This window comes from Podospora pseudopauciseta, chromosome 3, assembly GCF_035222475.1.
Source record: "Podospora pseudopauciseta strain CBS 411.78 chromosome 3, whole genome shotgun sequence".
Lineage (NCBI taxonomy): Eukaryota > Fungi > Ascomycota > Sordariomycetes > Sordariales > Podosporaceae > Podospora > Podospora pseudopauciseta.
Genome location: NC_085893.1, coordinates 1,162,751 through 1,186,171, shown reverse-complemented (window position 1 = coordinate 1,186,171; position 23,421 = coordinate 1,162,751). Strand labels below are relative to the sequence as shown.

The 23,421-nt window shown below is 50.6% G+C and overlaps 8 protein-coding genes across 8 annotated transcripts; 6 read left to right on the top strand and 2 right to left on the bottom strand.

Annotated features, from left to right (window-relative positions):
• Window positions 1–156: 156 nt before the first annotated feature.
• On the bottom strand, window positions 157–3,189 carry QC763_303250 (uncharacterized protein). The gene is made up of 3 exons (XM_062910778.1): window positions 1,583–3,189; window positions 703–1,517; window positions 157–481 (listed from the first exon to the last, which is right to left on the bottom strand). The coding sequence occupies exons 1-3, from the start codon at window positions 1,589–1,591 to the stop codon at window positions 475–477; spliced, it is 831 nt and encodes a 276-aa protein (XP_062766746.1). The 5' UTR covers window positions 1,592–3,189; the 3' UTR covers window positions 157–474.
• Window positions 2,162–3,386, top strand: QC763_303240 (uncharacterized protein). The gene is made up of 2 exons (XM_062910777.1): window positions 2,162–2,561; window positions 2,640–3,386. Exons 1-2 carry the CDS (start codon window positions 2,379–2,381, stop codon window positions 3,159–3,161), a joined length of 705 nt encoding a protein of 234 aa, XP_062766745.1. The 5' UTR covers window positions 2,162–2,378; the 3' UTR covers window positions 3,162–3,386.
• A 195-nt stretch (window positions 3,387–3,581) lies between these two features.
• On the top strand, window positions 3,582–4,985 carry QC763_303230 (uncharacterized protein). Its single transcript, XM_062910776.1, has 2 exons — window positions 3,582–4,271; window positions 4,487–4,985. The coding sequence occupies exons 1-2, from the start codon at window positions 3,903–3,905 to the stop codon at window positions 4,544–4,546; spliced, it is 429 nt and encodes a 142-aa protein (XP_062766744.1). The 5' UTR covers window positions 3,582–3,902; the 3' UTR covers window positions 4,547–4,985.
• A 1,579-nt stretch (window positions 4,986–6,564) lies between these two features.
• On the top strand, window positions 6,565–7,638 carry QC763_303220 (uncharacterized protein; the record flags this gene model as incomplete). The annotated part of the gene is made up of 1 exon (XM_062910775.1): window positions 6,565–7,638. One exon carries the CDS (start codon window positions 6,565–6,567, stop codon window positions 7,636–7,638), a length of 1,074 nt encoding a protein of 357 aa, XP_062766743.1.
• Window positions 7,639–8,717: 1,079 nt separating this feature from the next.
• Window positions 8,718–12,402, top strand: QC763_303210 (uncharacterized protein). Its single transcript, XM_062910774.1, has 3 exons — window positions 8,718–11,439; window positions 11,495–11,893; window positions 11,955–12,402. Exons 1-3 carry the CDS (start codon window positions 9,247–9,249, stop codon window positions 12,111–12,113), a joined length of 2,751 nt encoding a protein of 916 aa, XP_062766742.1. The 5' UTR covers window positions 8,718–9,246; the 3' UTR covers window positions 12,114–12,402.
• Window positions 12,403–13,251: 849 nt separating this feature from the next.
• Window positions 13,252–16,540, top strand: ILV2 (Acetolactate synthase, mitochondrial). Its single transcript, XM_062910773.1, has 5 exons — window positions 13,252–13,924; window positions 14,034–14,126; window positions 14,210–14,277; window positions 14,332–16,023; window positions 16,084–16,540. The coding sequence occupies exons 1-5, from the start codon at window positions 13,758–13,760 to the stop codon at window positions 16,140–16,142; spliced, it is 2,079 nt and encodes a 692-aa protein (XP_062766741.1). The 5' UTR covers window positions 13,252–13,757; the 3' UTR covers window positions 16,143–16,540.
• Window positions 16,541–16,953: 413 nt separating this feature from the next.
• On the bottom strand, window positions 16,954–17,922 carry QC763_0050450 (uncharacterized protein; the record flags this gene model as incomplete). Its single annotated transcript, XM_062905757.1, has 1 exon — window positions 16,954–17,922. One exon carries the CDS (start codon window positions 17,920–17,922, stop codon window positions 16,954–16,956), a length of 969 nt encoding a protein of 322 aa, XP_062766740.1.
• A 1,619-nt stretch (window positions 17,923–19,541) lies between these two features.
• Window positions 19,542–20,978, top strand: QC763_303190 (uncharacterized protein; the record flags this gene model as incomplete). Its single annotated transcript, XM_062910772.1, has 2 exons — window positions 19,542–19,686; window positions 19,738–20,978. 2 exons carry the CDS (start codon window positions 19,542–19,544, stop codon window positions 20,976–20,978), a joined length of 1,386 nt encoding a protein of 461 aa, XP_062766739.1.
• Between the last annotated feature and the right edge of the window lie 2,443 nt (window positions 20,979–23,421).

Genomic DNA, 23,421 nt, shown 5'->3' with positions numbered 1-23,421 from the left:
GAGGAACAAAGACACCCAAACGCTCGGTAGCGGTGGCCATAGCTTGATGCGGGTTGCCGACGACCACTCTACCTTCAGCAGCTCTATGGCTACCTACTCTTCACCAACCCAACCCCCCTGTAGGACAAAAATAACAACCACAGAGCTGTGGACAGATAGAGCGCAAGACATATTACAACATAAATAGAGTACATACTAACACAAAATTACAATACAGTTTAAAGCCACAAAAAGATAAGACAAAGGAAACGCAAGGTCTAGACCTCGGTAGACAAAACTCAAGACATCTCCTTTTCTACCCCCTTCATCTGCATATTACATCAGCCCTTGACAACATAGGTATTGCACCTCCCAACGCCTGATCATGGAAAGAAGAAAAGTGCAATTTATCCGTCCCTGTAGTGATAAACAACGCGCCGTCGTGGTTAGCCGATCTTGCTCTCTTTTCTCTTGATGACGTGAAACTGAATAGCCCTAATTGCTGTGACAAAATCCCCGAGAAAATCGGTGTGTATGAGCCTTCATTGCCTTGTTCATCCGTGATAGTAGAAGAGAGAAAGTGTTAGAAGAGTTGGTCGGCATGGTATCGCTCACGCGGAAGCCACTAAGCCAATGCGCGATGATGACACAAACCCAGGACCATGAATCAGGGGAGCCACAAAGGAAGAAGGGTAGAAAAGATGAAAAGAAAGGTAAACATACAGCAAAGCAAGCGTCAAATCACCATGGATATGCGCCTTGAGCTCAATCTCAATCTCCAGATTGAGGTCTAGTCTGAGCCTCAATGGGTTCTTACCGCCACCATCACCACCGCCCTGCTGCTGCTGCTGCTGCATCATCATTTGCTGCTGCTGCTGCTGACGGTACAGCGCCTGTTGCTGCTCACGGTAAGATGGCTCGTTCTTCCCCCTGCGGCGAGGGCGGTCGACCTGTCTGTTTTCTACATCAGACTCGGCCTGTCGTTGCTTCTTCTTCTTTTGGTCGCGCATCCACTTAGGCTGGGGCTTCTCATCGTCCTTGGGGGTGGGAGGCTGGGAGGAAGAGGGTGTGCTGCTGCGGTCGTCGACGACCGAGGCGGGCTTGCCCTTCTTGGTGGTGTTGCTCTTTTGTCGCTGGGGTTGGGGTGGAGGGATGACTTCCTCCTCTTCTTCTTCCTCGTCTTCTTCAGAGGCAGCGTCCTCATCATCTTGCTCTTCATCGTCGTAAGCCTGCTCCTCTTCCTCTGCTCCCTCCTCGTCGTATGGCTCTTCGCCTTCCTGGTCCTCGTCTTCTTGGTAGTCGTCACCTAGAACTCCCGCGTTCTCCTCATCTGGGTTCTCCTCGTCGTAGTCTTCATTGTCGAAGGGCTTGTCTCCAGGTGGCTTGTCGGTATCAGCATGGCCAGCTTCCGTGGGCTTGTTGTCCTCGGGTTTGTTGTCACCAACTGTGGAGGTCTGAGGCAGGTTGCTAGCCTCGGGCTGCCCGGTCTTGGTCTCATCCTCCTTCTTGGGGAACTCCTCGTTGGGCTTTGGAGTCTGCTTTTTCTTGTTACGATTCTTCATTCTCTGAGATGGCATGGTGAGTGAACAGAGAAAGAACTTACCGACGACATGGCGACAGACTGGTTTTCTTTTAGGTCAATGTGTTGCTTCTGGTGGAGATAGATGCTGGGATCACGCTGCGACAAAACAAAAAGCTAGCTGCAAAGTTTGGACGGGAAGAGTAAGTATCACTTGTGGTGTCTAGTGGTGATGAGGTTTAAAGAGATTCTTTGAACCAAGGCCGTTCCAAGGATCGACCAAGGGTCCAGTGAGACCCCTTATGCATCATAGCTTCGGGACACGACCAAAAATCATGATTTTGGGGCTCTTCGGCTTCTCACCAGACCACGGCTTCGTGAATCTGGTGCCGGGTGACGACATAGGGGGGTGGGCCGAACAAGTTTCTTTGGGTGCGCAAAAAAGAAAGGCATGATGGCTTGCAACCTGGAGGGCATCGTTTCGAGGCCTGTGACGTCAATGCTGCATGAGAGCTGTTTAGCCGCTGCAGTAATGGGAGGTTGAGGAGGAAACAAGCTTTTCAGGGTACCGGGATTAGCCAACTTCGGTTGCATAGGATGGCATTGTCCCGCCAAGAAGAGGAGAGAGAAGGGGGGTGAACGCAAGAACAGCCTCGTCCGTACTAACGGCCGGCCGGAGAGACGGTGGGTGGTAGGGTCTTGGAACTATATGACGAAGCTGTGTTCAACCTTCCACCGGGAAGATGAAGCTGACGAGTATGATATGTTGTTTGAATGAGACTGAATCACACCAGACGACATCACACAGACTCGGATACTCTGGCGCCATTGCTACCCTCCTCCTAAGCATCCAATACGACGAATATCGGCTACCGAGACGATGGTCGTGGGCTTGCTTGTCATAGCGGGCATTCCCACGACGATAGGGGTCTGCGAAGCCCTGAGCGCGCAGAAGAAGGCCAATGAAGCGGCAAAAGAGAAGGCCAAGTTCCGTATGACGGTCACCGTTTCTCTCGACGAGGATGGCCCGGTCGAGTGTTGGTGCGTTTTGAAGAACGGCATGGTGAGTCTTGTTTGGGAAAACCCAGATGACATCAACAAACCGGAAGAAACTCCGTTCGGCTGACATTCTCTTTGGCAGTTGTGGATCGACCACCCGTCCTTTCCTGTGCCTGGCCACAAGTTCTTTGGGTACTACTTCCCATACCCGTCCGAGGAGCAGCACTTGGGCATGGTGAGCACCATCGCCGACGACCCGCCCATGCTGAACTGGATCTATGTCGATAAAGACACCAACTTGGTGCGCCATGGAGGGCGGCAGGCTACGCTGGGACACACCATTGGCCCATGGTTCTGGACCAGTGATGAGAAGTGGCTGACGCTGGAAGGTGACGCGGCCCGCTTTGTGGCGGTTCAGATGGAAAACAAGAAATGGGCCATCGCTTTGGATCGCGATGGGTGTTTTTCGGAGGAGGATGTGAGTGAAAGCGAGGAGGAGGGTGAGAGTGAGGATGACAGCGAAACGGAGGGGGACAAGGAGGAGCTATGGCCGGAAGGGGGCGTGTTGAACAGACACCGTTCGCGCCAGTGGGTCCCTGTGTTGCTTCGCCGGCAGCTGCAGTTGGGAATGGAGAGCCGCTATGTCAAGGGCGCGAATGGGTAGGCGAAACGTGGAGGATGGGGAGGGGGTGTGTGCGTGAGAGTGACGTTGACATGAGCGATCGCGGGGGGGAGGATCATGTGAAGCTGGACTTGTCTTGTTGGATGATGGTGTTTGTGGGTGAGGTGTGAATGCATGTTTCATGTGGGCCGGGATGATGTGCCCTGGGGGGGTGTCCCTTGGGGTGTCATTGGCCTCGGGTGTTGAGTGCTGCAGAGTGCATCAGGGGGGGCGTTCTCGGCGCTGTAATTTTAGTGAGCTTTTCTCTTTATGCAGCTAAACAGGGGCTAGATTAACACACCCCCATTTTGTGTTGATCCATCCTCGCTTGCCTAGAACACGAGCATGGTGCTACCCCCCGTGATCATTGGACAGAGACAGTCATACTTTGTGCTGAGTGACTACTGTACCTTATGGTGTAAGGCCGTCGGCTAGCCGTGGTGTGCTGTAGCGGCTGTGGTGTAGGGCCTGGTGTCGGAGATTTTCTGCTGGACTCGTCAGAATGAGGGCTCCTCCTGTCGAGGCCGATGACTTCATTGCTCATCCGTCCGATAGAATCCTGTTTTGGACACAAAGGGTTCTGGAGATATCTGCCGTTTATAAGTGCCCATCTCGGAGTCCCTAGGACCCTTAAGATGCATCTCATCGTTCAACTTCTCTAGAAAGCAACCTGATCAGCAAGACCCTGAACCCATCTCTTCCTACAACACCTCACGGCTACTCCCACCACAACAAACACCCACAATGTCTTCCCGAAGCGGCTCAGAGACCAAGAAGCCCAAGCGCCAGCCAAAGCCCCAGGTCTACGAGTCTGAGGGTGAGGAGTCTGAGGACTATGCTCCTCCCCCACGGAGACGCGGAAAGCGCCAGCAACAGCAGGGCGGCGGTGGTCCCCTTGACAGCCTTGCCCTCGACAGCGTCGGACAGACAGCAGGCGGCCTTGTCAACGGTGCAACCGGTGTGCTAGGTGGTGTAGCTGGCGGCGCCGTCAACCAACAAGGCGGTGGTGGCGGCGGCAAGAGCGACACTTTGAGGCTTCGTCTTGACCTCAACCTCGACATTGAGATTACTCTCAAGGCAAAGATCCATGGTGATCTTGAGCTTGCTCTCTTGTAAGTTACCCTTTTCTTTTATCTTCATTTTACCCATCCCTATTCTTACCCTTCCCCTTCCCCTCTCCTTCCCCTCCTCCTGATCAAGTGAACGGCGCACGCGACAACCACGGCGACTGCGATTTGGTTAGCTTCGAGGGTCGGATGCATCGCCTTCTTGTTTACTTCATCTCTCTTTCCGTCATGTTTCTTACCTAAGGCTAAAGGTCCATGTAGAGAGACATAAGCAAGACACGCCCTCCCATGTGGAGGACGATCAGCAGGCTGTTTGCCTAGACAGATGCTCGATGAGATGACCATGATGGTGGATGATGCGCCTCCGCTTGATAGCACACTGTTACACGTCAACTGCAAGACAGAGACATGGGGCTAATTCCTTAGGAACTGAAGCAACTAAACTTTCCGGTTCCAAGCTCTCGTGAGCTTTTTCTCATCTCGTGTGCATTTGAGGGCTGGGTGAGGGTATCTCATGTCGGGCGGCGAATGGAGTAGTTGTTTTCTTAATGATGGGTTTTTTTCTGGTCTTTAGTCTTTTGTATACTATCTTTATCCTAATAATTGTATTAGATATGCTTCGGGACACTGTTGTGGTTGTTGTTCTATTTTGCTGTATTTTATCTCTGTGTGAAGTTTGGCGAAGCTTTTGCCTAGTATGGCGCCGATAGCATGGCCAGTGCTTAATGGCACGTTACACAGGGGCCCGGATCGATTTCAGCGGGCAGGTTCCACTGTGCCACAGTTGACCCGTGCTTTTCCAGCGGGCGCTCGCAGCTGTCATGCAGCGGGATGCCAGGAACCTGGGAGAAAACAATTTACAGTGCATCAACCGCTGCGTCACAAATTGCACCTCTGCTGTAAAACAACCTCAAAATTTTCTTTTGTTGATGACAATCATGATATCTGGTGAGGCCATTTTACAACGTCCGGGACAACGAGGAATCGGAATTACAATGAAGAACGATTGCCTGACAACGGCCTGCCGTCGGATCTTCGACCACCTACCTTAGCATGCAGCTGCGGTACCTCGGTGGCGCGTTTCGGGATCGCTCAAGGTCATGACGCACGACGGCCACTTCTGCATTTTCCCCGAGTTACCTATCAAACCGCTTCTACGATATATGGACGGACTGAGGTTCGACTCAGACATATAATGTCCTCCGTGTAATGGCCTGTTGTTACAACTCCATGCGGCACAGGTCATGCTCAGCAATAATATCGTTGTTATGCCGGCACCAGGAACGACTGCAACTCTACCACGGCGCAGCCGTCAGACTTGCTGGCCTTCCGAGATCTCGAGTCACCTCCCAGGCGGCCCGACTCGGCCTCGGCCGTGATGCCATTGTAGCATCATACGGGGTTCGACATGGCTAAGACCGATATATGCTGGTTATCCGTTCATGATCTCCAGGATAACCACGATTTATCAACCGCTAACGACGCATAAAGCTGCATGCCAAAGGAGCCAGCACCTTGTTGACCTCGCTTCCATGCCTTGCCTCGCTTGCTTCAGAGCAGGCAGTGGTGCAGAAACCGGTTTTCAACAAACACCGGCCGACGAATCGTATGGCGGCTGCAGTTCTCCAGTCCGTTGATGATGTGTCAGCTCGGCCCGTCTATTGTTCTGCTCGAATGTCTCAGTCTCGCTCGATTTCGAAGAACACTAGAATTCTGATCCGTCCAGTGACAGGGCTTGAGATATTCTGGTCCGAAGCTAACCAGGCAGTTCAACGCTTTCATCAGCACTGATCTCAACGGTTCGCTAACTGATCCTCGGGACAATGCCAAGCCCCCGATATGCAGCCACATCCCAGCACGAAAAACCACCTCACTGGATATCAAAAGCCCAGCACAATGTTCTGCTTTGTCTTGGGCAAAGACTCGCAATTTGACTGCCAACCTGACGATGTGCATAGGCTATCCTAATAAGCTTAGCAAGCGCAGAGGTGCAATCGGCTAACACCGTCTTCTCACTCGTGTCACCCAACCCAGCTCCATGTTGGTCTCGACCCTGCCAGGGTTGAGTCGAGACCCTTGCAGCTTCGAAGCTCGCAAGATTCAACCCTGGTCCGATGACGTCACTCACCCCCTCCTTTCCTACTTCACGCCCTCAACACACACCCAACAGCCTTCACGCACGTCGACCAGTCGAATGCTCTGGAACCGGCCTAAACTGGTGTTTCAGGCTTTCAGCCCCAAGACCCTTTGCATTTCTCTGCGGAGACTGGAGTCCGATCGGATACTAGCAACTCCCAACACTGCAGATTCCAGCTAGGTTGATCATCACCACAAGAATCATGACATCCAAACAATTCACTCAGGCATCTCAACTGCCAAGGTCTCGCCGGCAGTCACAGGATGACATTGTGGAGGTTGGCCATGAAGACGAGAGCGACATCGAAGTTGAGGACATTACCGACCAGCCGGAGCCAGAGACACAGGAAAAAAGGGATCTCCCAGACAGAACGAAAAGTAGGAGCCCAGCATATGTTGCCCCTATTCCCAAGATTGGCAGCATTCCAGAGGTTTCCCCTGGAATCTCCTTATCACCTGAGCGACCAAAATTGCCGCCTTATGTGGGGTCTATTCTGATGGGCAAGACAGTTGATGAGTATGGGGACATTGTAGACGATCAGACGGGGCAGGTGCTCGCCCGTGCCGGCGGTGACCTCCCCGAGATTATTGGGCGCAAAGTCTCCAACAGGGACGGCGACATACTGGGAGACAACGGGGAACTTTTGGGTTATGTCGCCGACATTGAGATCGAAAGGAAACCCAGCACGAGCCCACATTCACCACGGACCGAGTCCCAACCTCGCAGCTTACTGGACATGATGCGAAAGGCCAATGCTTCCTTGATGGTTGACCACCTGGGCAATATTCTGGATGCGTCTGGGAATGTCGTGGGGAAGTTCCTTGATAACAACAACCCGCTTCACCGCAAAGAGAAAGAGCAACAGGAACTTCGAGAGCGCATTCAACAGCAAGCAGAGGCTGGGCCGTCATCAGTGAGGAAAAAGAAGCAAGGGAAAAAGTCTGAGAAGGAAGGCAAAGAGGGAGGTCAGGAGGATGGCGTGGCAGACGAGCAAGAAGAGCATCCGTCACCGCCGCCAAAATCTCCCAAGAGAGAGCAGCAGAAGCAGTCTCAGGCAAAAGAGCAGGAGCAGGAGCCGGACCAGCCGAGACAACCCAGACGAACGGAGGAAGAGAGAAGACAGAACGCGGAATCTTGGAGAAAGGAGAACCCCAGTGACAGCCCGTCCGATATCTTCCTGGACGTGAAGTCAACAAAGGAAGGGATTCAACTTACCATTCGGATTCCTACCGTGTTTGGTAGTCAGCAGATCAAGCCTAACATCTCGTTTTCTTGATGGATCGGGATTAGTCTTACCGTCAGAGGCGTTGGTATATGCACTTGGGATGATGTAATGAAAGGAATGATGGGGATCAAATTCCGGGGTTATGGTGCCAAACTTATGTTTGGTTATGCGATTGCAAGACCCGCGGGAAGGGTCCGGAAAGAAGCGAGCTCGTCACACAATAGCGAAGATATCAAGTAATTTTCTTTCAGAAAGTTCCATGACAAGCAGCTAGTGAGCCGTTATGCGACGTGGGAGAGGGGTGAGAAGGAAGCTGAGGCCACTAAAATTCGGTTTCTGAGTGAGAAGAGGGGACTCGAAGATCTCGAGCCCCGGCAAGTTTCCAGTCCGGTTCCGGGATGCCAAACGGAACATCCAACGTTTTTCGCTTCAGCCCACACACCCCCAGCTTTTCGGGAGCCCAGCCCTAGAAGGAAACTGAGTAGCTGGCCCTGGCCAGTCAGTCCCACATGTTATTCACCACTCACCACCCAACTGCACTAGGATCCATATCCATGTAGCAAGGGGGGTAGCAAGGGGGGTGGGCAGAGAAAATACACACCAGCCACTACGGCCACTCCTTTACCTCAGCCCGCGTATCTCCCTCGCCACAGTTGACGCTACTTGCCGCTTCGTAAACACGGCAAGCCACTCTTTGATCCAGCCACACCTCTTACATGCACACTGTGAGTGTCTGTGACACACAACATCCAACTTTCTTGACACAGTGCTGTCCAATCTTGAGTTGTTTTCCCACCAGTTCAACGGTTTCGCTTGTTCATTGTCCAATCCCAATGACAAATCCACCTTCCTGATCAAGATTTCCCCGCCCAATGATGGAGGGCACTCGCCACACTTTACCTCCGACAGGTTTGAAGCAAGCCACCGATCTGTCGATTTGTTACGCAGACTTATGCCACAGGCAGGATTTTGGGATGTGTGGCTGGTATGACGCGCAGCTTTTGGAGGTGTTGGCCTCTCGGAGGGCGGGGGGGGGGGAGGTGAGGGGGATGAAGTCATCCCGGGGGGCATAGCTAGGTGTGTGGGACGGCAGGTGTTGGGGAGTGTTGGGGGACAAGGAAAAGGGGGGTTGTCAGTTTGCTTCTTGCGCGAGTGGGAGTTTCCCCTAGGTTTCGTGACGTAAAGAAGAGACGATGATGACGTCCGGGGAGATATTCTGAGCTTCTCGAAAAAGCCGGCTTGTCTCGAAGTTATCGTCTGACGACGACGGGTGAAAAGAGTGGTTGAGGTAGCAAGATGCTGACGACATAAAAAGGTTGAGGCTAGTGCTGTGTTCTTGTCTGATCCTTTTTTTTCCTTCTGGACCAACGAAAAATCTACATAACTATCTGCGGTAATCTCTTGACCTTTGAGCACAGCCACACATCTACATCATTTTGTTGTCACTGTACAGCTTTAGCACACCGTAACTCACCTTGCTTGCTTTTTTTTATTTTTCACCTCAGACCCTACCTATACAGTCACACCATCATCTCACCTCCGTACCTATCTTGTGCCATCCTGGAACTCTTCTTCAACCTATCCCTTCCCTTACGTCCCGCTTCCCCTACCACAACCCCCACCACGGAAGGCACCTTTACAACCGCACCACAATACAATATGTCCGACATTGCGAAGAAGACGCTCCCCTCCCGCAAGGGAAAGAAGCAGCAACAGCAGCAGGAGGTCTCCACCCCCCAAGAGGAAAACGTCCCTCGCTCTGCCCCCTCCCCTCCGGCTATTGATCTCCAGAAGGAGCAGAACAAGAACCGGGAGGAGGAGGAGGAGAACGACGAGGTTGTGACCACGTCGGGGGATTTCGAGGGGAATGATGGCAGTGAGGTGGAGAGGGAGAGTGGGGGGTATACTCATCTGGAGAAGCCCAAGGAAACAGAGGAGGGGATCCAGATGGAGGATAAGGAGGAGGAGAAGCCGGAGAAGGTTGAGCCCGAGGCTATGAGTGACAAGACGGAGACTGAGGCTGGGGAGGATACTAAGACTACGACGGAGGAGAAGGTCGAGTCGTCCGAGAAGCCAGAGTCTGACAAGGCTGAGGAAGAGACCCAGACCTCCGCCGCGGATAAGATCTCTGAGGCGCCGTCGGGGTTGACGGAGCAGGCTAAGAAGGCTTTTGACCAGGCGAGCGAGAACCAGCCTACTGATGAGGCTAGGCAGGAGTTCCTCAAGAGTGCAAAGGAGGATGCTACCACCACATCGGAGAAGCCTCCTGCCTCGGAGACAGTCGACAAGGCTGCCTCGGAGAAGCCAGACGTTGAGGCTGCGGATAACAACATCGACGAGCCTGAGCCTGCTACTTCTGAGAAGCCAGACATTGACACCAAGACTGTCAGCGACAAGGCCGAGTCTGTCGCCAAGTCAGGGTCCGAGAAGCCCGATGTTGAGCAGCAAACAGAGAAAGCCCCCTCCACCACTGGCACGGAGCAGCAGCAACGCCAAACTGAAGCTGGTGAGCAAGCACAAGAGCAATTCGACCCCCACCAAATCCAAGACGGCCAGTCACAGGTCCAGGACTTCTCCCCATCCCAAGCCGAAGGTCAACCCGAAGGTACAATCCAAGAGGACCAACCCCAAGGCGTCGAAGCAGGCGAGGGCTCCACCGTAGCCGAACAAATGGACTTTTCCATTCTCAAGAACGGCACCGTCAACAAAGGCGGCAACGTCGTTTCCGATGGCAAGGTTGTCGGTCGTGTCGTGAGCGGCATCCTGCAGTACCTCATCGGCAAGAAGGTCGACGAAAACGGGGATATCTGGTCCGACAACGGCAAGATCATCGGCAAGGCTGAGCCCATCTCTGACTCGGAACGTGATGACATGCTCAAAGAGTCTGCGCCGTTCGAGTCCTTCCCTGACGCGGTTGTTGACGGGAATGGGATGGTTGTCAGCAATGGGGAGTGGGTGGGCAAGATTATCGAAGGGGATGTCAAGCAGTTGAGGGGGAAGTCTGTTGATGCTGATGGGGACGTGCTTGACAAGGCGGGGAATGTGATTGGGAAGGCGGAACGTTGGGAGCCGGAGGAGGAGGTGGAGGAGGAGGTTAAGGAGGTGGATAATAGCTTGTTGGCTGGGAAGAGGGTCAACAAGGCGGGGTATGTGGTTGATGGGAACGGGGTTATTTACGGGAGGGTGGTGGAGGGGGATCCGAAGAGGATGGTGGGGAGGATGTGTGATAGGAAGGGGAATATTCTGAGTGAGAGTGGTGATGTTTTGGGGAAGGCGGAGTTGGTTAGTGAGGGGGAGAGGGAGGGATCCAAGGAGGGGCCGTTTGCCGAGTTGGAGGGGTGCACGGTTGCTAAGGATGGGACTGTTGTTACGCCTTCGGGGGATATCGTGGGGAGATTGGTGAAGGGAGAGGGCAAGGTCTTGTTTGGCAGGGCGGTTGATGAGGATGGTGATGTGTTGGATAAGAATGGCAATGTCATTGGCAAGGCTGAGCGCTGGGAGCCCGAGGAGGTTCAGAAGTCCAAGAACCCCATGTCGGGCCGCAAGGTCAACAAAGAGGGCAATGTTGTTGATGGTGATGGTAACCTCATTGGCAAGTTGACTTCTGGCGATCCTCAGGTCTGCTCGGGCAAGGGGATTGACGACGACGGTGATGTTGTCGACCAGAAGGGCACTGTCATTGGCCACTGCTCGCTTCTTGAGGACATTCCTGAGGTCAAGGACGAGGAGACACCTGAACAGAAGGAGAAGCGCGAGCAAGCTGAGAATGACAAGAAGATGGCCATCCAGATGTCTGTCTGCATTGCCCAGTGCCTTGACAAGATTCGACCTATCTGCAAGATGATCACCGAGGTAAGTTATCACTACCAACTCACGCCACAGCTTGTTCATTACTAACACACAGTAGAAAATTGACAAGGCAGAGCGCACACCGGAAGACGAGCGCGACGAAGAGCAGCTTGTCAAGGAGGTCCGCCCTCTAATCGAAGAGGGTGGCCGCATCTTGACCGAGGCTCAAGGCATCATCAAGGGCCTCGACCCTGATGGCCGCATCTCGGCCAACGCCAAGCACAAGACTGCTGCTCGCGAGGCCACCCCGGAGGAGTACCGTCTTGCTGAGCTCCTCAAGGATCTCACTGGCGATGTCACTCAGTGCATCGACAATGCCAAGCGCAAGCTTGAGGATATGCCCCACGCAAAGAAGGAGCTCAACCCTCTGTGGGGTCTGCTCAACGAGCCTCTGTTCCAGATCCTTGCCGCCGTTGGGTTGTTGTTGAGTGGTGTGCTCAACCTCGTTGGCAGATTGGTAAGTCCTTTCAGGGTCCACTTGCAACGCAAGGAACAACGTGCTAATACTAGTACTATAGCTAAGCGGCCTTGGATTGGGAGGACTGGTTGACGGGCTGCTAGGTACACTCGGCTTGAACCGCGTCCTTGCCGGATTGGGTCTTGGATCCTTCAGTGACAGTCTCAAGTCGGGTAAGAAGAAGAAGGGTGGTCTTTTGGGCGGAGTCTTGGGTGGCTAAAGCCACGTAGTATGAGTGATGAGTGTTCATGATTAATGACTTGTAATTTTCTCTTGTTTATCTCCTTGTACGTTGGCTCAAGTTTTGTTTGTTTGTCTGTTTGTAATGTGTAAAATATCGGCAGGCGGGAATAACTGAGAGTGAGAGCGAAATAGGAAATGTGACTTACACAGCGAGAAGATCGCGTCTGGGAACTGTTAGCAGACTGGAGGTTAGCGTGATTTCTTGCCAAGATGAGATCCACTCAGCGTAGCATCCAAATTGATGCTAGAGACAGCATTCTCACTCCAAATCCGATGGCAGCTGTGGTTTGGTGCACGTGGAAGGGCCAGCTCGGGAAACTGTCTCCGTTCATCCTGCTGCTGCAGTTCTGTCCCGTAGCGATGCAGTGAGCAGTCGGATGGCATCTGCAGTCGTCAGTTGATCATCGCATAGTGTCCGCGGGCTGAGTGCTAGAAAACAAGGCGGGATGCTGCTCATGCCCGAAGTTGCAGGTGTTGACAAGGCACAGGGTAGCGCCGAACCTAATTCGAAGCTCGATCAGTGAAGTCAGAGGCGGCCGGCCGCTGCGACTGTCGGCGTGAAGCTGGAATACCCGGCTGGAAATATTTTGGTGGGGCCGACCACCGGCGCAGGGCTGTGACGGCTGTGACTTTTGACACCTGGAATGGACCCCGCCCTGCCTTGGCGTCATCCGTGAACCGGATGTCAGGTACCTAGTATTAGAATGTCCGTTGGGCCGGTCGCCCTCTTCGCCCGCTTCTTGCAGAGATCTCAAAGAATATGGCCGTGATCGCACAATTTAACAATATCGTATCCCGAGAATATCGAGAGAAGGATCGGCTCATCGGCTTGCCGTTATGTGCTACAATGTCGCGCTGGGTGTGTTACTTACGGGAGAACACTTAATTGACAGCGTGTGATTGGACGGACCTGCAGACCGGCACGCAGCTTTCTTCCCCGCAAAAACTTGAATTCCTCGGCCACCAAGGTCCACGGTGTCATGGTCCAGTGTTCCCAGACGATAGATGAATTGGTCGTGTGATGCCTGAACTGTCATAGAAGAAAGTTTCGAAACGTGATATGATGTTCCAGGAAGGTGCCGAGGGCAAAAGAGGAAACAACGGCTACTCTCTAGGCGGGTTAGAAACTTATTCTAAAAAGCAGGTGAAAGGGTCCAGGCGCCGTCCCGCCTGCCGGTGGCCATGTGTGCTTGCCGTGGCAGCAAATCGGGCGCTCCAGGGCAGTTCCGACATCGCCACTAGGAGCCACTATAAGGCCCGTGCCACCCGTGTAGTCACTTTTCTACCCCACAATCGACGGCCAAAAATTTGAGATTCAACGACTCATACCACTCCGATTGCTCGTTCCCACCAAGGACAGGGTTTCTTTCTTTCAAAACCACCACGTCCGCCTCCAACAAGACCCATTGTCTCCTCGGCTCGTCAAGAGGAACTTTGGAATCTTTCTACATTGCTGTTTAATAGCCAGTTCTCGCTGTTACAGCTTAAACTTTCCTATTTCCACTCCTATAACCTTCAGGTCCCTCTCACCTAGGTGTGCTCTCCTAGTTTACAGCTCGCCACCTCCCGCTCTCCGCGGTCCGCTCTCCTTCCGGTCTCTTCGCAGTCACCTTCTTTCGTGATGATCCGTCAAACCAGCCGCGCCCTCAAGGCGCTGGCCACTACTCGGCCTAGCCAACAGCGAATTGCTTCCCTCACACAAAAGGCTTCTGCCATCACAGGTGTCCGTAATGGGCCATCAGACGTTAGGAATCAGTCCACATCGGCTGCCGCGAAGGTGCCCGCTGCGTAAGTCGTCCCACCGCCATCGTCGGCTTTGGAGTCATACTACTACTAGTAGTGACTCACCACTACCATCACTACAAAAACACAATGGCTAATTCCATCCTATGTACAGCGACGTACGAGCAAAGCCCGCCCAATCATTCAACGCCGAGCCCAACCACGTTCAACCTCTGGCCAACGCCCGTAAGAACGATGTCGACGAGTCGTATGTCTCCCAACTATACAAATGAGGATCGCCTATGTATATATATATATATGTATGCATAGTTAACACGAAATGCGCTACAGGTTTATCGGCAAGACTGGTGGTGAGATCTTCCATGAGATGATGCTTAGACATGGCGTCAAGCACATTTGTATGTCTCTACTCCTACTCCCATAAACCTGCACAGTTGGCTAACTATACACAGTCGGCTACCCTGGCGGTGCTATTCTTCCCGTGTTCGATGCCATCTATAACTCGCCACATTTCGATTTTGTCCTTCCCAGACACGAGCAGGGCGCTGGCCACATGGCCCAGGGTTACGCCCGCGCTTCTGGCAAGCCCGGTGTCGTCTTGGTGACTTCCGGTCCTGGTGCCACCAACGTTGTGACACCAATGGCTGATGCGCTTGCGGACGGTACTCCCATGATCGTTTTCACTGGCCAGGTCGTTACCACAGCCATTGGTAGCGATGCGTTCCAAGAAGCCGACGTTGTGGGCATCTCCCGCGCCTGCACCAAGTGGAACGTCATGGTGAAGAATGTCGCTGAGCTGCCCCAAAGAATCAACGAGGCCTTCGAGATTGCCACCAGCGGAAGACCTGGCCCCGTTCTCGTGGATCTTCCCAAGGACGTGACGGCTGGTATCCTGCGTCGTGCTATTCCCACGGCCCCCGCTATTCCGTCGCTCCCCAGCGCTGCCTCCCGCGCCGCTCTCGAGGCCAGCGAGAAGCAGCTCCGTGCTTCTATCAAGCGTGTGGCTCATTTGGTCAACATCGCCAAGAAGCCCGTCATCTACGCTGGCCAAGGTGTCATTAGCTCGGAGCGCGGTGTTGAGCTGCTCAGAGAGCTTGCGAACAAGGCGTCCATCCCCGTGACGACGACCCTTCACGGTCTCGGTGCCTTCGACGAACTTGATGAGAAGTCCCTCCACATGCTCGGCATGCACGGCTCAGCCTATGCCAACATGTCGATGCAGGAGGCTGATCTCATCATTGCTCTCGGTGGCCGCTTCGATGACCGTGTTACCGGTAGTGTTGCCAAATTTGCCCCAGCGGCTAAGGCTGCGGCGAAGGAGAACCGCGGAGGTATCATTCACTTCGAGATCCTCCCCAAGAACATCAACAAGGTCGTGCAGGCCACTGAGGCTATCGAGGGTGATCTTGGCAAGAACCTCGACTTGCTCCTGCCCCAGGTGGAGAGCAAGACCATGGCTGACAGAAAGGAGTGGTTCGCTCAGATTAACGAATGGAAGAAGAAGTGGCCTCTTTCTGACTACGAGCGTGCTGCCCGCGAGGGCTTGATCAAGCCTCAGACACTGATTGAGGAGCTCAGCAACCTCACAGCTGACCGCAAGGAGAACACCTACATCACCACTGGTGTCGGCCAGCATCAGATGTGGGCTGCTCAGCACTTCCGCTGGAGACATCCCCGCACCATGATCACCTCCGGTGGTCTCGGTACCATGGGCTACGGTCTGCCGGCCGCCATCGGTGCCAAGGTGGCCAAGCCAGATTCCCTTGTCATCGACATCGACGGTGATGCTTCCTTTGGCATGACCCTTACCGAGCTCTCCACCGCTGCTCAGTTCAACATTGGCGTCAAGATCATCGTTCTGAACAACGAAGAGCAGGGCATGGTTACACAATGGCAGAACCTCTTCTACGAGGATCGCTACTCCCACACTCACCAGAAGAACCCCGACTTCATGAAGCTCGCCGACGCCATGGGCATCCAGCACAGGCGTCTCATCAAGCCTGATGAGACCCGGGAAGCTCTCCAATGGCTGATTGACACTGATGGCCCAGCCCTTCTGGAGGTTGTCACTGACAAGAAGGTTCCCGTTCTCCCCATGGTTCCCGGTGGGTCAGCTCTTCACGAGTTCATCACATACGACGGTGGTATGTAACCTTCTATTTTCCAGTAACTTACCAAAGTATCATTGCTGACACAAACTACAGTCAAGGATCTCGCGAGAAGAGAACTCATGCGCCAGCGCACTTGCGGTCTCCACGGTTAAGCAATTAGTACCCTAATACACCTTGACTGGGACGTTGTTTTGGGAGTGAGACTTTAGCATTGGGCGTGTTGTTCAAATTTTTGTTCTTAGAGTTTCGATTGTGATATCCGGAAGGGAGCGAAAAGTGTTTGCTTTTATGATACGTTGTGCATTACCGGGTCGGTGAAAAATGGCGGTTGGAGGTCCGCGGTCGGATCTGATGTTCAAAAAGGAGAGACTGGGAGCGAGCTGGAGGGCGTCGCCGTTTTTCTTTCCCCACCAATTTTGGCGGGCTGTACATACATACATACCTATTGGACGAGGGGGATACCATGGCTATTGAGCATTTCATGACATTCATAACACGATCGAGTTTTTTGTTTCTCCTTTACCTTGCTTCTCAATATTGTTGTTCCAAGAGTCAGGATTCTTTTCGCTCATCGGTCTTGCTGAATCGCAGCCTCCCGCCTTGCCAGCGCACACTTTGACCCTGGCGCGGACATGGCGATGGTTCGCCAAGGACGCCTTGCAGCAGCCCATGAACTGAAGGTTTTTCCTTTTCGAGCCTGCCAGCCACTGTTGACGTCGCAACAGGCCATTTTCATCTTGTCTGCATGCAGCAGTGTCAAGAGACCATGCTAGCTCGTTTTGCGAAATGAAGGCCAGCATTGCGAATGTTTACTACCCCAACGCTATACCTACTCCAGGGATATAAATGGTAGCGTGTGACTTACTAACCACATAGGGAAAAACAAGCACATTTAATCTGTTTATTTCAAAGTCACAGTACTTCCAAAATGGCTATTTTCCCATACAAAAGTAAGTACCTATACTAATATGGTATGAGCTTGCCCTCCGCATCAATGATTTTTTGCAACCTCCCAGGCATACTGTGGGCTAATTGAAGAAGCCAGTCCCTGGGCACTGCTTCCCACGCGGCCAGAATAGCCCTCCGGAGAGCCGTTTTGCTCAGGGCTTCCACATCGTAATTCAATTCAATCCAATTTTTCATCCAAAACCACACATTTTCAATAGGGTTCAAATCAGGGCTATTTGCCGGCCAGGTCAACTGTTCAATTCCCAGGCCAGTCATGTAAGCCCGTGTGGCATTCGATACGTGGGAGGAGGCATTATCGTGCTGGAAGACTACAGGAGTACCTTGCTCCCTTTTCTCCATAATAAATTGGTAGTCAATTGGGACAATATACCTCTGGTACTTCTCACTGTTGATACCTCCATATTCCTTTTCCCACACAAAAGACCCAGCCTTCACCGCCCCGCATATTATAGCCCAGAACATCCAACCGTGAGGCTTTTGCCGTATACTGGCCCAGGCTTCAATATCTTCGACTTCGTGTACCGTAAGCCACCTTTTCCACATGTGACTATTGGTTGCCCAGGTCTCATCACTGAAGGCCACTTTTTCCCAGTCTTCCGGGCGAGGCCGAAGTGCCAATTGCTCGCGGGCAAAGGCCAGGCGAGCCTGCATGTGAGCCGGCGTGAGCTTAATCCTCCGCGGTAGGACCTTGCGTTGGTAGCCGGCATCTCTCATCGCCGTGATGAAGGCCTGATCTTTGAATCGGTCAAAGCCCTCCAAATACCAGCGTAAATCCTCCCACTTGAGCTTGCGAGCGATAGGGTCGTCACTGAAGGCACGAGCAATACGGTGCTTTTCTTCGTCGGTGAACTGCGAGGGCTTTCGGCCACGACGGTCAGTTCGCGGGGTCAACGGCGTGGTGAGGGCATATTGAATCTGTTTGATCGACGCGCCAGTAGCCTTACGTATGGCTTCGTAGCTCATATGAGCGTCTTCGCGTAAGGCACGTATTCGAATCTGTGGTCAGGAAGAAGTCAATTAGCTACCTTTTGTTCCTTTGGAAGCTCTGGTGCCCTGTGAGCCCTCAACTGCCAGTATGAGGGTTGTTGCCTTGCCAATTGAAGCCGGTAAAATCGCTCGGCCGAAGGCGAAGTGTGAATATCGTTGTGGTTGACAAGAGCGTTAATTTCCATGGTGTTGGTGGGCCGAAGGTGTGGTGGGTGTGGTGTTGGGCGAGTGGGTTCGCATTGCCTTAAGAATTGAGAGGTACCCTTGCCATAGAAACTGGTAGCAAAGTGACTTTGAATTCGATGGAATTCGATATTGCGTATGTGGCTGTTGATTGCTGGTATATTGCCCTGTTGTTTTGTGGGGCAAGTCATACGCTACCATTTATTTCCCTGGCGTAGGTATAGAAGAGGCACACGGCTCTCTCTACGTCCAGCTGTGCCTGGCCTCATGGAACGGGTGGGTTTCGGTGTGTCCCGATTGATGAAAGCTGCTGTTGCCGTAACTGCTTCCTCTCTCCGTTCAATTTCCCACGCTGTTTGATGACGCTCTTCACAGAAACAAAACTACCTAGCCCACCTTCTCGAAGGTGTCCACGTCAACGTGGCAGAAGTTTCTTCATCTCAGGGCGTGTTTCATGATCAGACAGCTGCTGTGATGGTGGGTGGTAATGAAAGCTCACCGCAACTTGGATGACGGGCGTTCCAGGTGAAGTTATCCCCTGCTTGCAATTTCATGAACCACTCTGTTAATCATAACAACATTATCATCGGGCTGGTCGTGAATGTTGATCTCCTCAATTGCTGTCAACGTCACAGGCAGCCAGTTCCAAAAGAAAAAATTTCTTCGACACCCCAGTCATCTCATCCCACTCTTTGGAACCAGTGGCTTATTCCTATTTGGAATTGGATATGCAGAGCTCCTGGCTCCTCGCCGGTCGTGGATCTAGATCGTTCACGTCAGATGCAGGTACGAATGGGCTTTTTCTGTGAATGCCGCCAATCCCAGCTGGACCTCAAGTCTGGATTAGGTACTTTTCTGACAATGACAGGCAAGCACCCCGGCATCGACCTCCAGCTCGCCGTGTTGGGCAACAACACAAAAAGTAAAGGAGAAGAAAAAAAGAGAAAAGTGGGCTGCACTTGGGCGTAGGTTTACGCTGAGATTTTCAAGATGACTGATGAGACTGGAAAGCCTTGTTGTTGGCACCGCTCAACTTATATCCGGGTTTGTTCTTATAACTTGACATTTTCCCTGTTTGCTTTTCGTTTCCTGTCCTCAGCAACCGGCTGGCATCTCTCCTTCCTATGCTCCTTGCACTTTTTGTTGCACTCCTTTCAATCCATCACGGCTTACACCTTCATTCATCACTTCATATTTATTGACTTCGTTGGGGCATTCCTCATCCCCACACTACCCACCCTCCTTTTTATATTCGACACGTTCCGTGCCCATCTCTCAAGTTGCTTCGACGCCCGCGATCCCATCCTTAACCTCAGTCCGGTTCTGTTCAACCTCGCCGTGTCCTTCCAGTCTCACATCAGCAAAATCAACCAACCACGACCACAGCGCGTCCGGCATCTCGACGGTCTATCATGGCTATGCAAAGCACCAGCATCAACCTTGAACAATTGCTCTTCCCGAACTCGGATTTTCCCAGCCCTTACATAAGTCCTGGTGGGTACTTAAACTTTCATGGGAAGGGATTGGCAGTTGTTCCGGAGTTGGAAGATGTTCAACGCAAGCCTGATATGGCCGTGATCCTCGAGACGAGCTCCGACACGAATACAGGTCCATCCTCACGCCTCTCTCCCGCGACTACCATTGCCGAGAATGACAACATATCCTCCGCTACAAGACTTAAACCACCTCCTGTCTCACATCAACGGCGCACTGGACGACGTTCTCTCGGTGCCACCACAGGTCGCCCGCGTGCCTCGTCACCAGCAACCGTGGCTAGCAAAGATGACCATCTCCAGTGCCCCCTCTGCTCTGAAGTTGGGGCATACACGGCCTGTCGCCGGAAGAATGATCTTAAACGCCATATGCGAAATTATCATAACACCAATGCACAGTGGGCCTGCCCGAAGCGTGGCTGCGGCAAGACATATGACTGTCTTCCGGGGATGAAAGCGCACCTAAAGGAGCCCAGTCACGGCAACCTCCACCGATCTTCGGAATGCACCACGACCATACTCTGCCCCCGAGTTGTCTTTGCCTGTGGCTTTACCAACTGCAAGCATGTCTTCGAAACACCTGACGCCGCCGACCCTGCCGAGACAGCTACTGATTACTTTCATCACGTCGCCAACCACGTCGAGGCCAATCGCCACAACCAGGCCTGGTCCCACTCAACCTGCTTCCGAAATCTCATGCGGCAAGCGGGTATCTATGATGGCTGGAAGAATCGACACCCCAAGGGCAAAGACTTGAAGTGGCAGCCGCACACATCAATCGTGTTGAGGAAGATGCTGGAGACCAGGCATGTGCCCGATAGTGAGCTGTTGGTGCTCTGGGCTGTCAGGTTGGGTTCTAAGCCGTACTCTGAATCCCCTTCGCCGGCACCGAGGGGTCTCCCTGAGGCTCTCTGTCTTCCTGTATCCGAGCTGTGTGGATGCAGTGCCAAGTCGGTACTTCCGTCGCCATCCCACCCCAATCCTTCTCCCGGTTCGCCTGAGGTTCCTGAGAACTTGGCCGACAGGTCTGCAGAGCTTGATTCAGCTGCTTATTCTGGCACTTCTGCTTTCAGCCAGAATGTAAACGATCAAGGCTATACCCAGGGTTCTACACTTGGTGTCAGCAGGCCGTTTGATAACTCCCCTCAACTGGAAGATGGATACCCATTGCTCACGGTAAACCAGCAGCCAGCTATCGAATGGTCCGGTTATCACTACAACAGAAACAACCAGGACATGTCAGACACCAGGATTGATCCCGCGCTTCTCAACGTGAGAGGCCAGTCATGGTGGATGGACTATGGGATGGAGGGCGTCGATGCTGCCCGTGAGGTGGACGACCTGTCGAGCTGGTAGAACTGAGCTCACTTGTACGGTGTACCATCTATATACCGACTTCACCAAAACCCTTTCGACAATTTATGCTTCACCGACATGTTCTTCACCATGTACCGTCATCTACCACTGACTTATACCCCTACCGACCACAGACCTCTGTACCACTATTCCATCACCACCATCACAGCAACGGCCTTGATTGCATACACCCTCTTAATTCCCTCGAAATATTTCACTTCGACTTCGGCCGCCTTTCCTATTTCATACTAAACGTCTTTTCTCTAAAACTTTAAATCACCTTTATCATTTCACTTTTATTTTCACATAGGAAGAATTTATCTTCCTCATCACAACTAGGAGCAAAGGACAAAAAAGAAACGACCCTAATAGGTCTATAACTATTTAAACTTTAGACTTTTACCTTTCGTAAATATATTTACGATAATTTCGACGAAAAATATTATTAAATAATTTTTTTTTTCTCGAGGTTTCGATATTTATATAACGTTTTATAACGGAAGTTATATAAATCATAATAAAAAAAATAAAAAAGGGATTTATTACGATTAATTAAATAAATAAATAAATATAGGGTTTATATATAAGCTTTTTAAATATTTTTATTTTAATCAAAAATAGGGTAATTGCTTTTCTGTTTATTTATTAAACTAAATTATTATTACCGTTTCGTTTAATATTAATATACTTTCCTAAATACTTATTTATTCTTAATATTTTCTATTAATTACTCCGTACTTTTGTCCGTTAATCTATGTTTATTTAAACCGCTAATTAATATTATCGAAAATATATATAAGTTTAATAATTACTCTTTCTATATAAAAAATAAATATAAACTAATAAAGAAAAAATTTTTAAATATATAAAGATTTTTTTCTTAAAGAAATATTATTTTTTATTATTATTTTCATTAAACTTTTAATTTATTTATAAGTACGCTAATTTTACTACTATTATTAACCCGCCCTGTAACGAACCCCTGTATAGAACCTCTGAAAGAGATACAAGTTAAAGGTAACTTCTGACAATTAGTTCGGTGCAGCTAAATAGTACACAATAAAATATCTTAATATAAACACAAGATACCGTAAATACAAACGTGAAATGCATACTGCGGAACTATCTATCTACTGGTTTGGGGTGCAGCCACAGGCCTAAGGGTTTAAGTAAGGAAGTGGAGCTCTCGGAGGATTTGGGGGTTCAGGGGTCATGTATATAAGCGGTCTGCTTCGGGCATTCTATTTTAGACAGGACATCGACTTTTATTTCTTCATATTTTTGTGCCTTGCACGCGTGCAGGCAATTCTGGCCCTCTGATCAGGCCGATCAAGTGCTTATTATGTGATCTGCAAGCCCATAGAGTCTTTTTTTTGTCCTACGCGGAGTGCAGCCTGCGAGCGAGCCACTGTCACGCAGGTGTGTTCATTTAGAGACCCTGTTGAGGGTATATTTGTGGTGTTGTAGTGAGTTTATGTGTTCTCTCACCATTTTAATATAAAAGCTAGAAAAAGTATTAAAAAGGCAGGAAAATCGTTAGTATCGGGATCGCGAAGTTATTAAAGAATATACTAATATTTACATAATATATACCCTATAAAGGAGATACAATATAACTTTATCTTATGTATCCGGAATATCGGAGAGCACCTTAGTTCCAATGTATTATATATAGATATATAGAGTATTATTAAAGTAAATCGCTATACGGCTACTAACCGGTATATAAAGTAAATAAAGAGAGTAAGCTATAGCTAATTAAAAAGACTATAGCTCGATAGAAAAAGACTTAATAGGAGAACTTAAACGACTATATTTTATAAAGGGTTTAAGACTAGGTTAAACTAAAGGATAATCTTTAAATTATAGAAATCGCATTAAAATATATAAAATACTATATCGAATATATAAACGGTTAAAATATAAATAATAATATACGTTTATAGAAGGAAATAGTATTAAGATAGTACCTAAGCCTAAACTACGCTATATATTTACGGGAAAAGGTTAAGCGATATTATTAAGCTAAGACGCTTAAAACTAAATAAAAAAACTATTATCGAATATAAAGGTAAGAAAATACTAAAGATAAAAAATAGGAGAAAGCTAAATAAATATAATTAAAAAAACTTTATATTATTAAATAACTCGAAATAAAAAAATATTTTTAAATAATATAACCGTTTAAGAAACGACTCGCGGCCTTTCGCGGGGGCCGTTAACCTTTAATAAATTATAAATAGTATTTTCGAAAGTATTAATATAAAGTAAAGGTATAAATAACGACCCAGCGCTCGTTAGCGAAGTCGTTACTATATAAGGAAAAGGTAAGAAAGATAAACGCCTTTAGGTTACTATATAATAAAGAGATCTCTAGGTAATACTATTAGTAGATAGTAATATAAAAACGAACTTAATTTCGCCGTAATTTATATATTAGGCC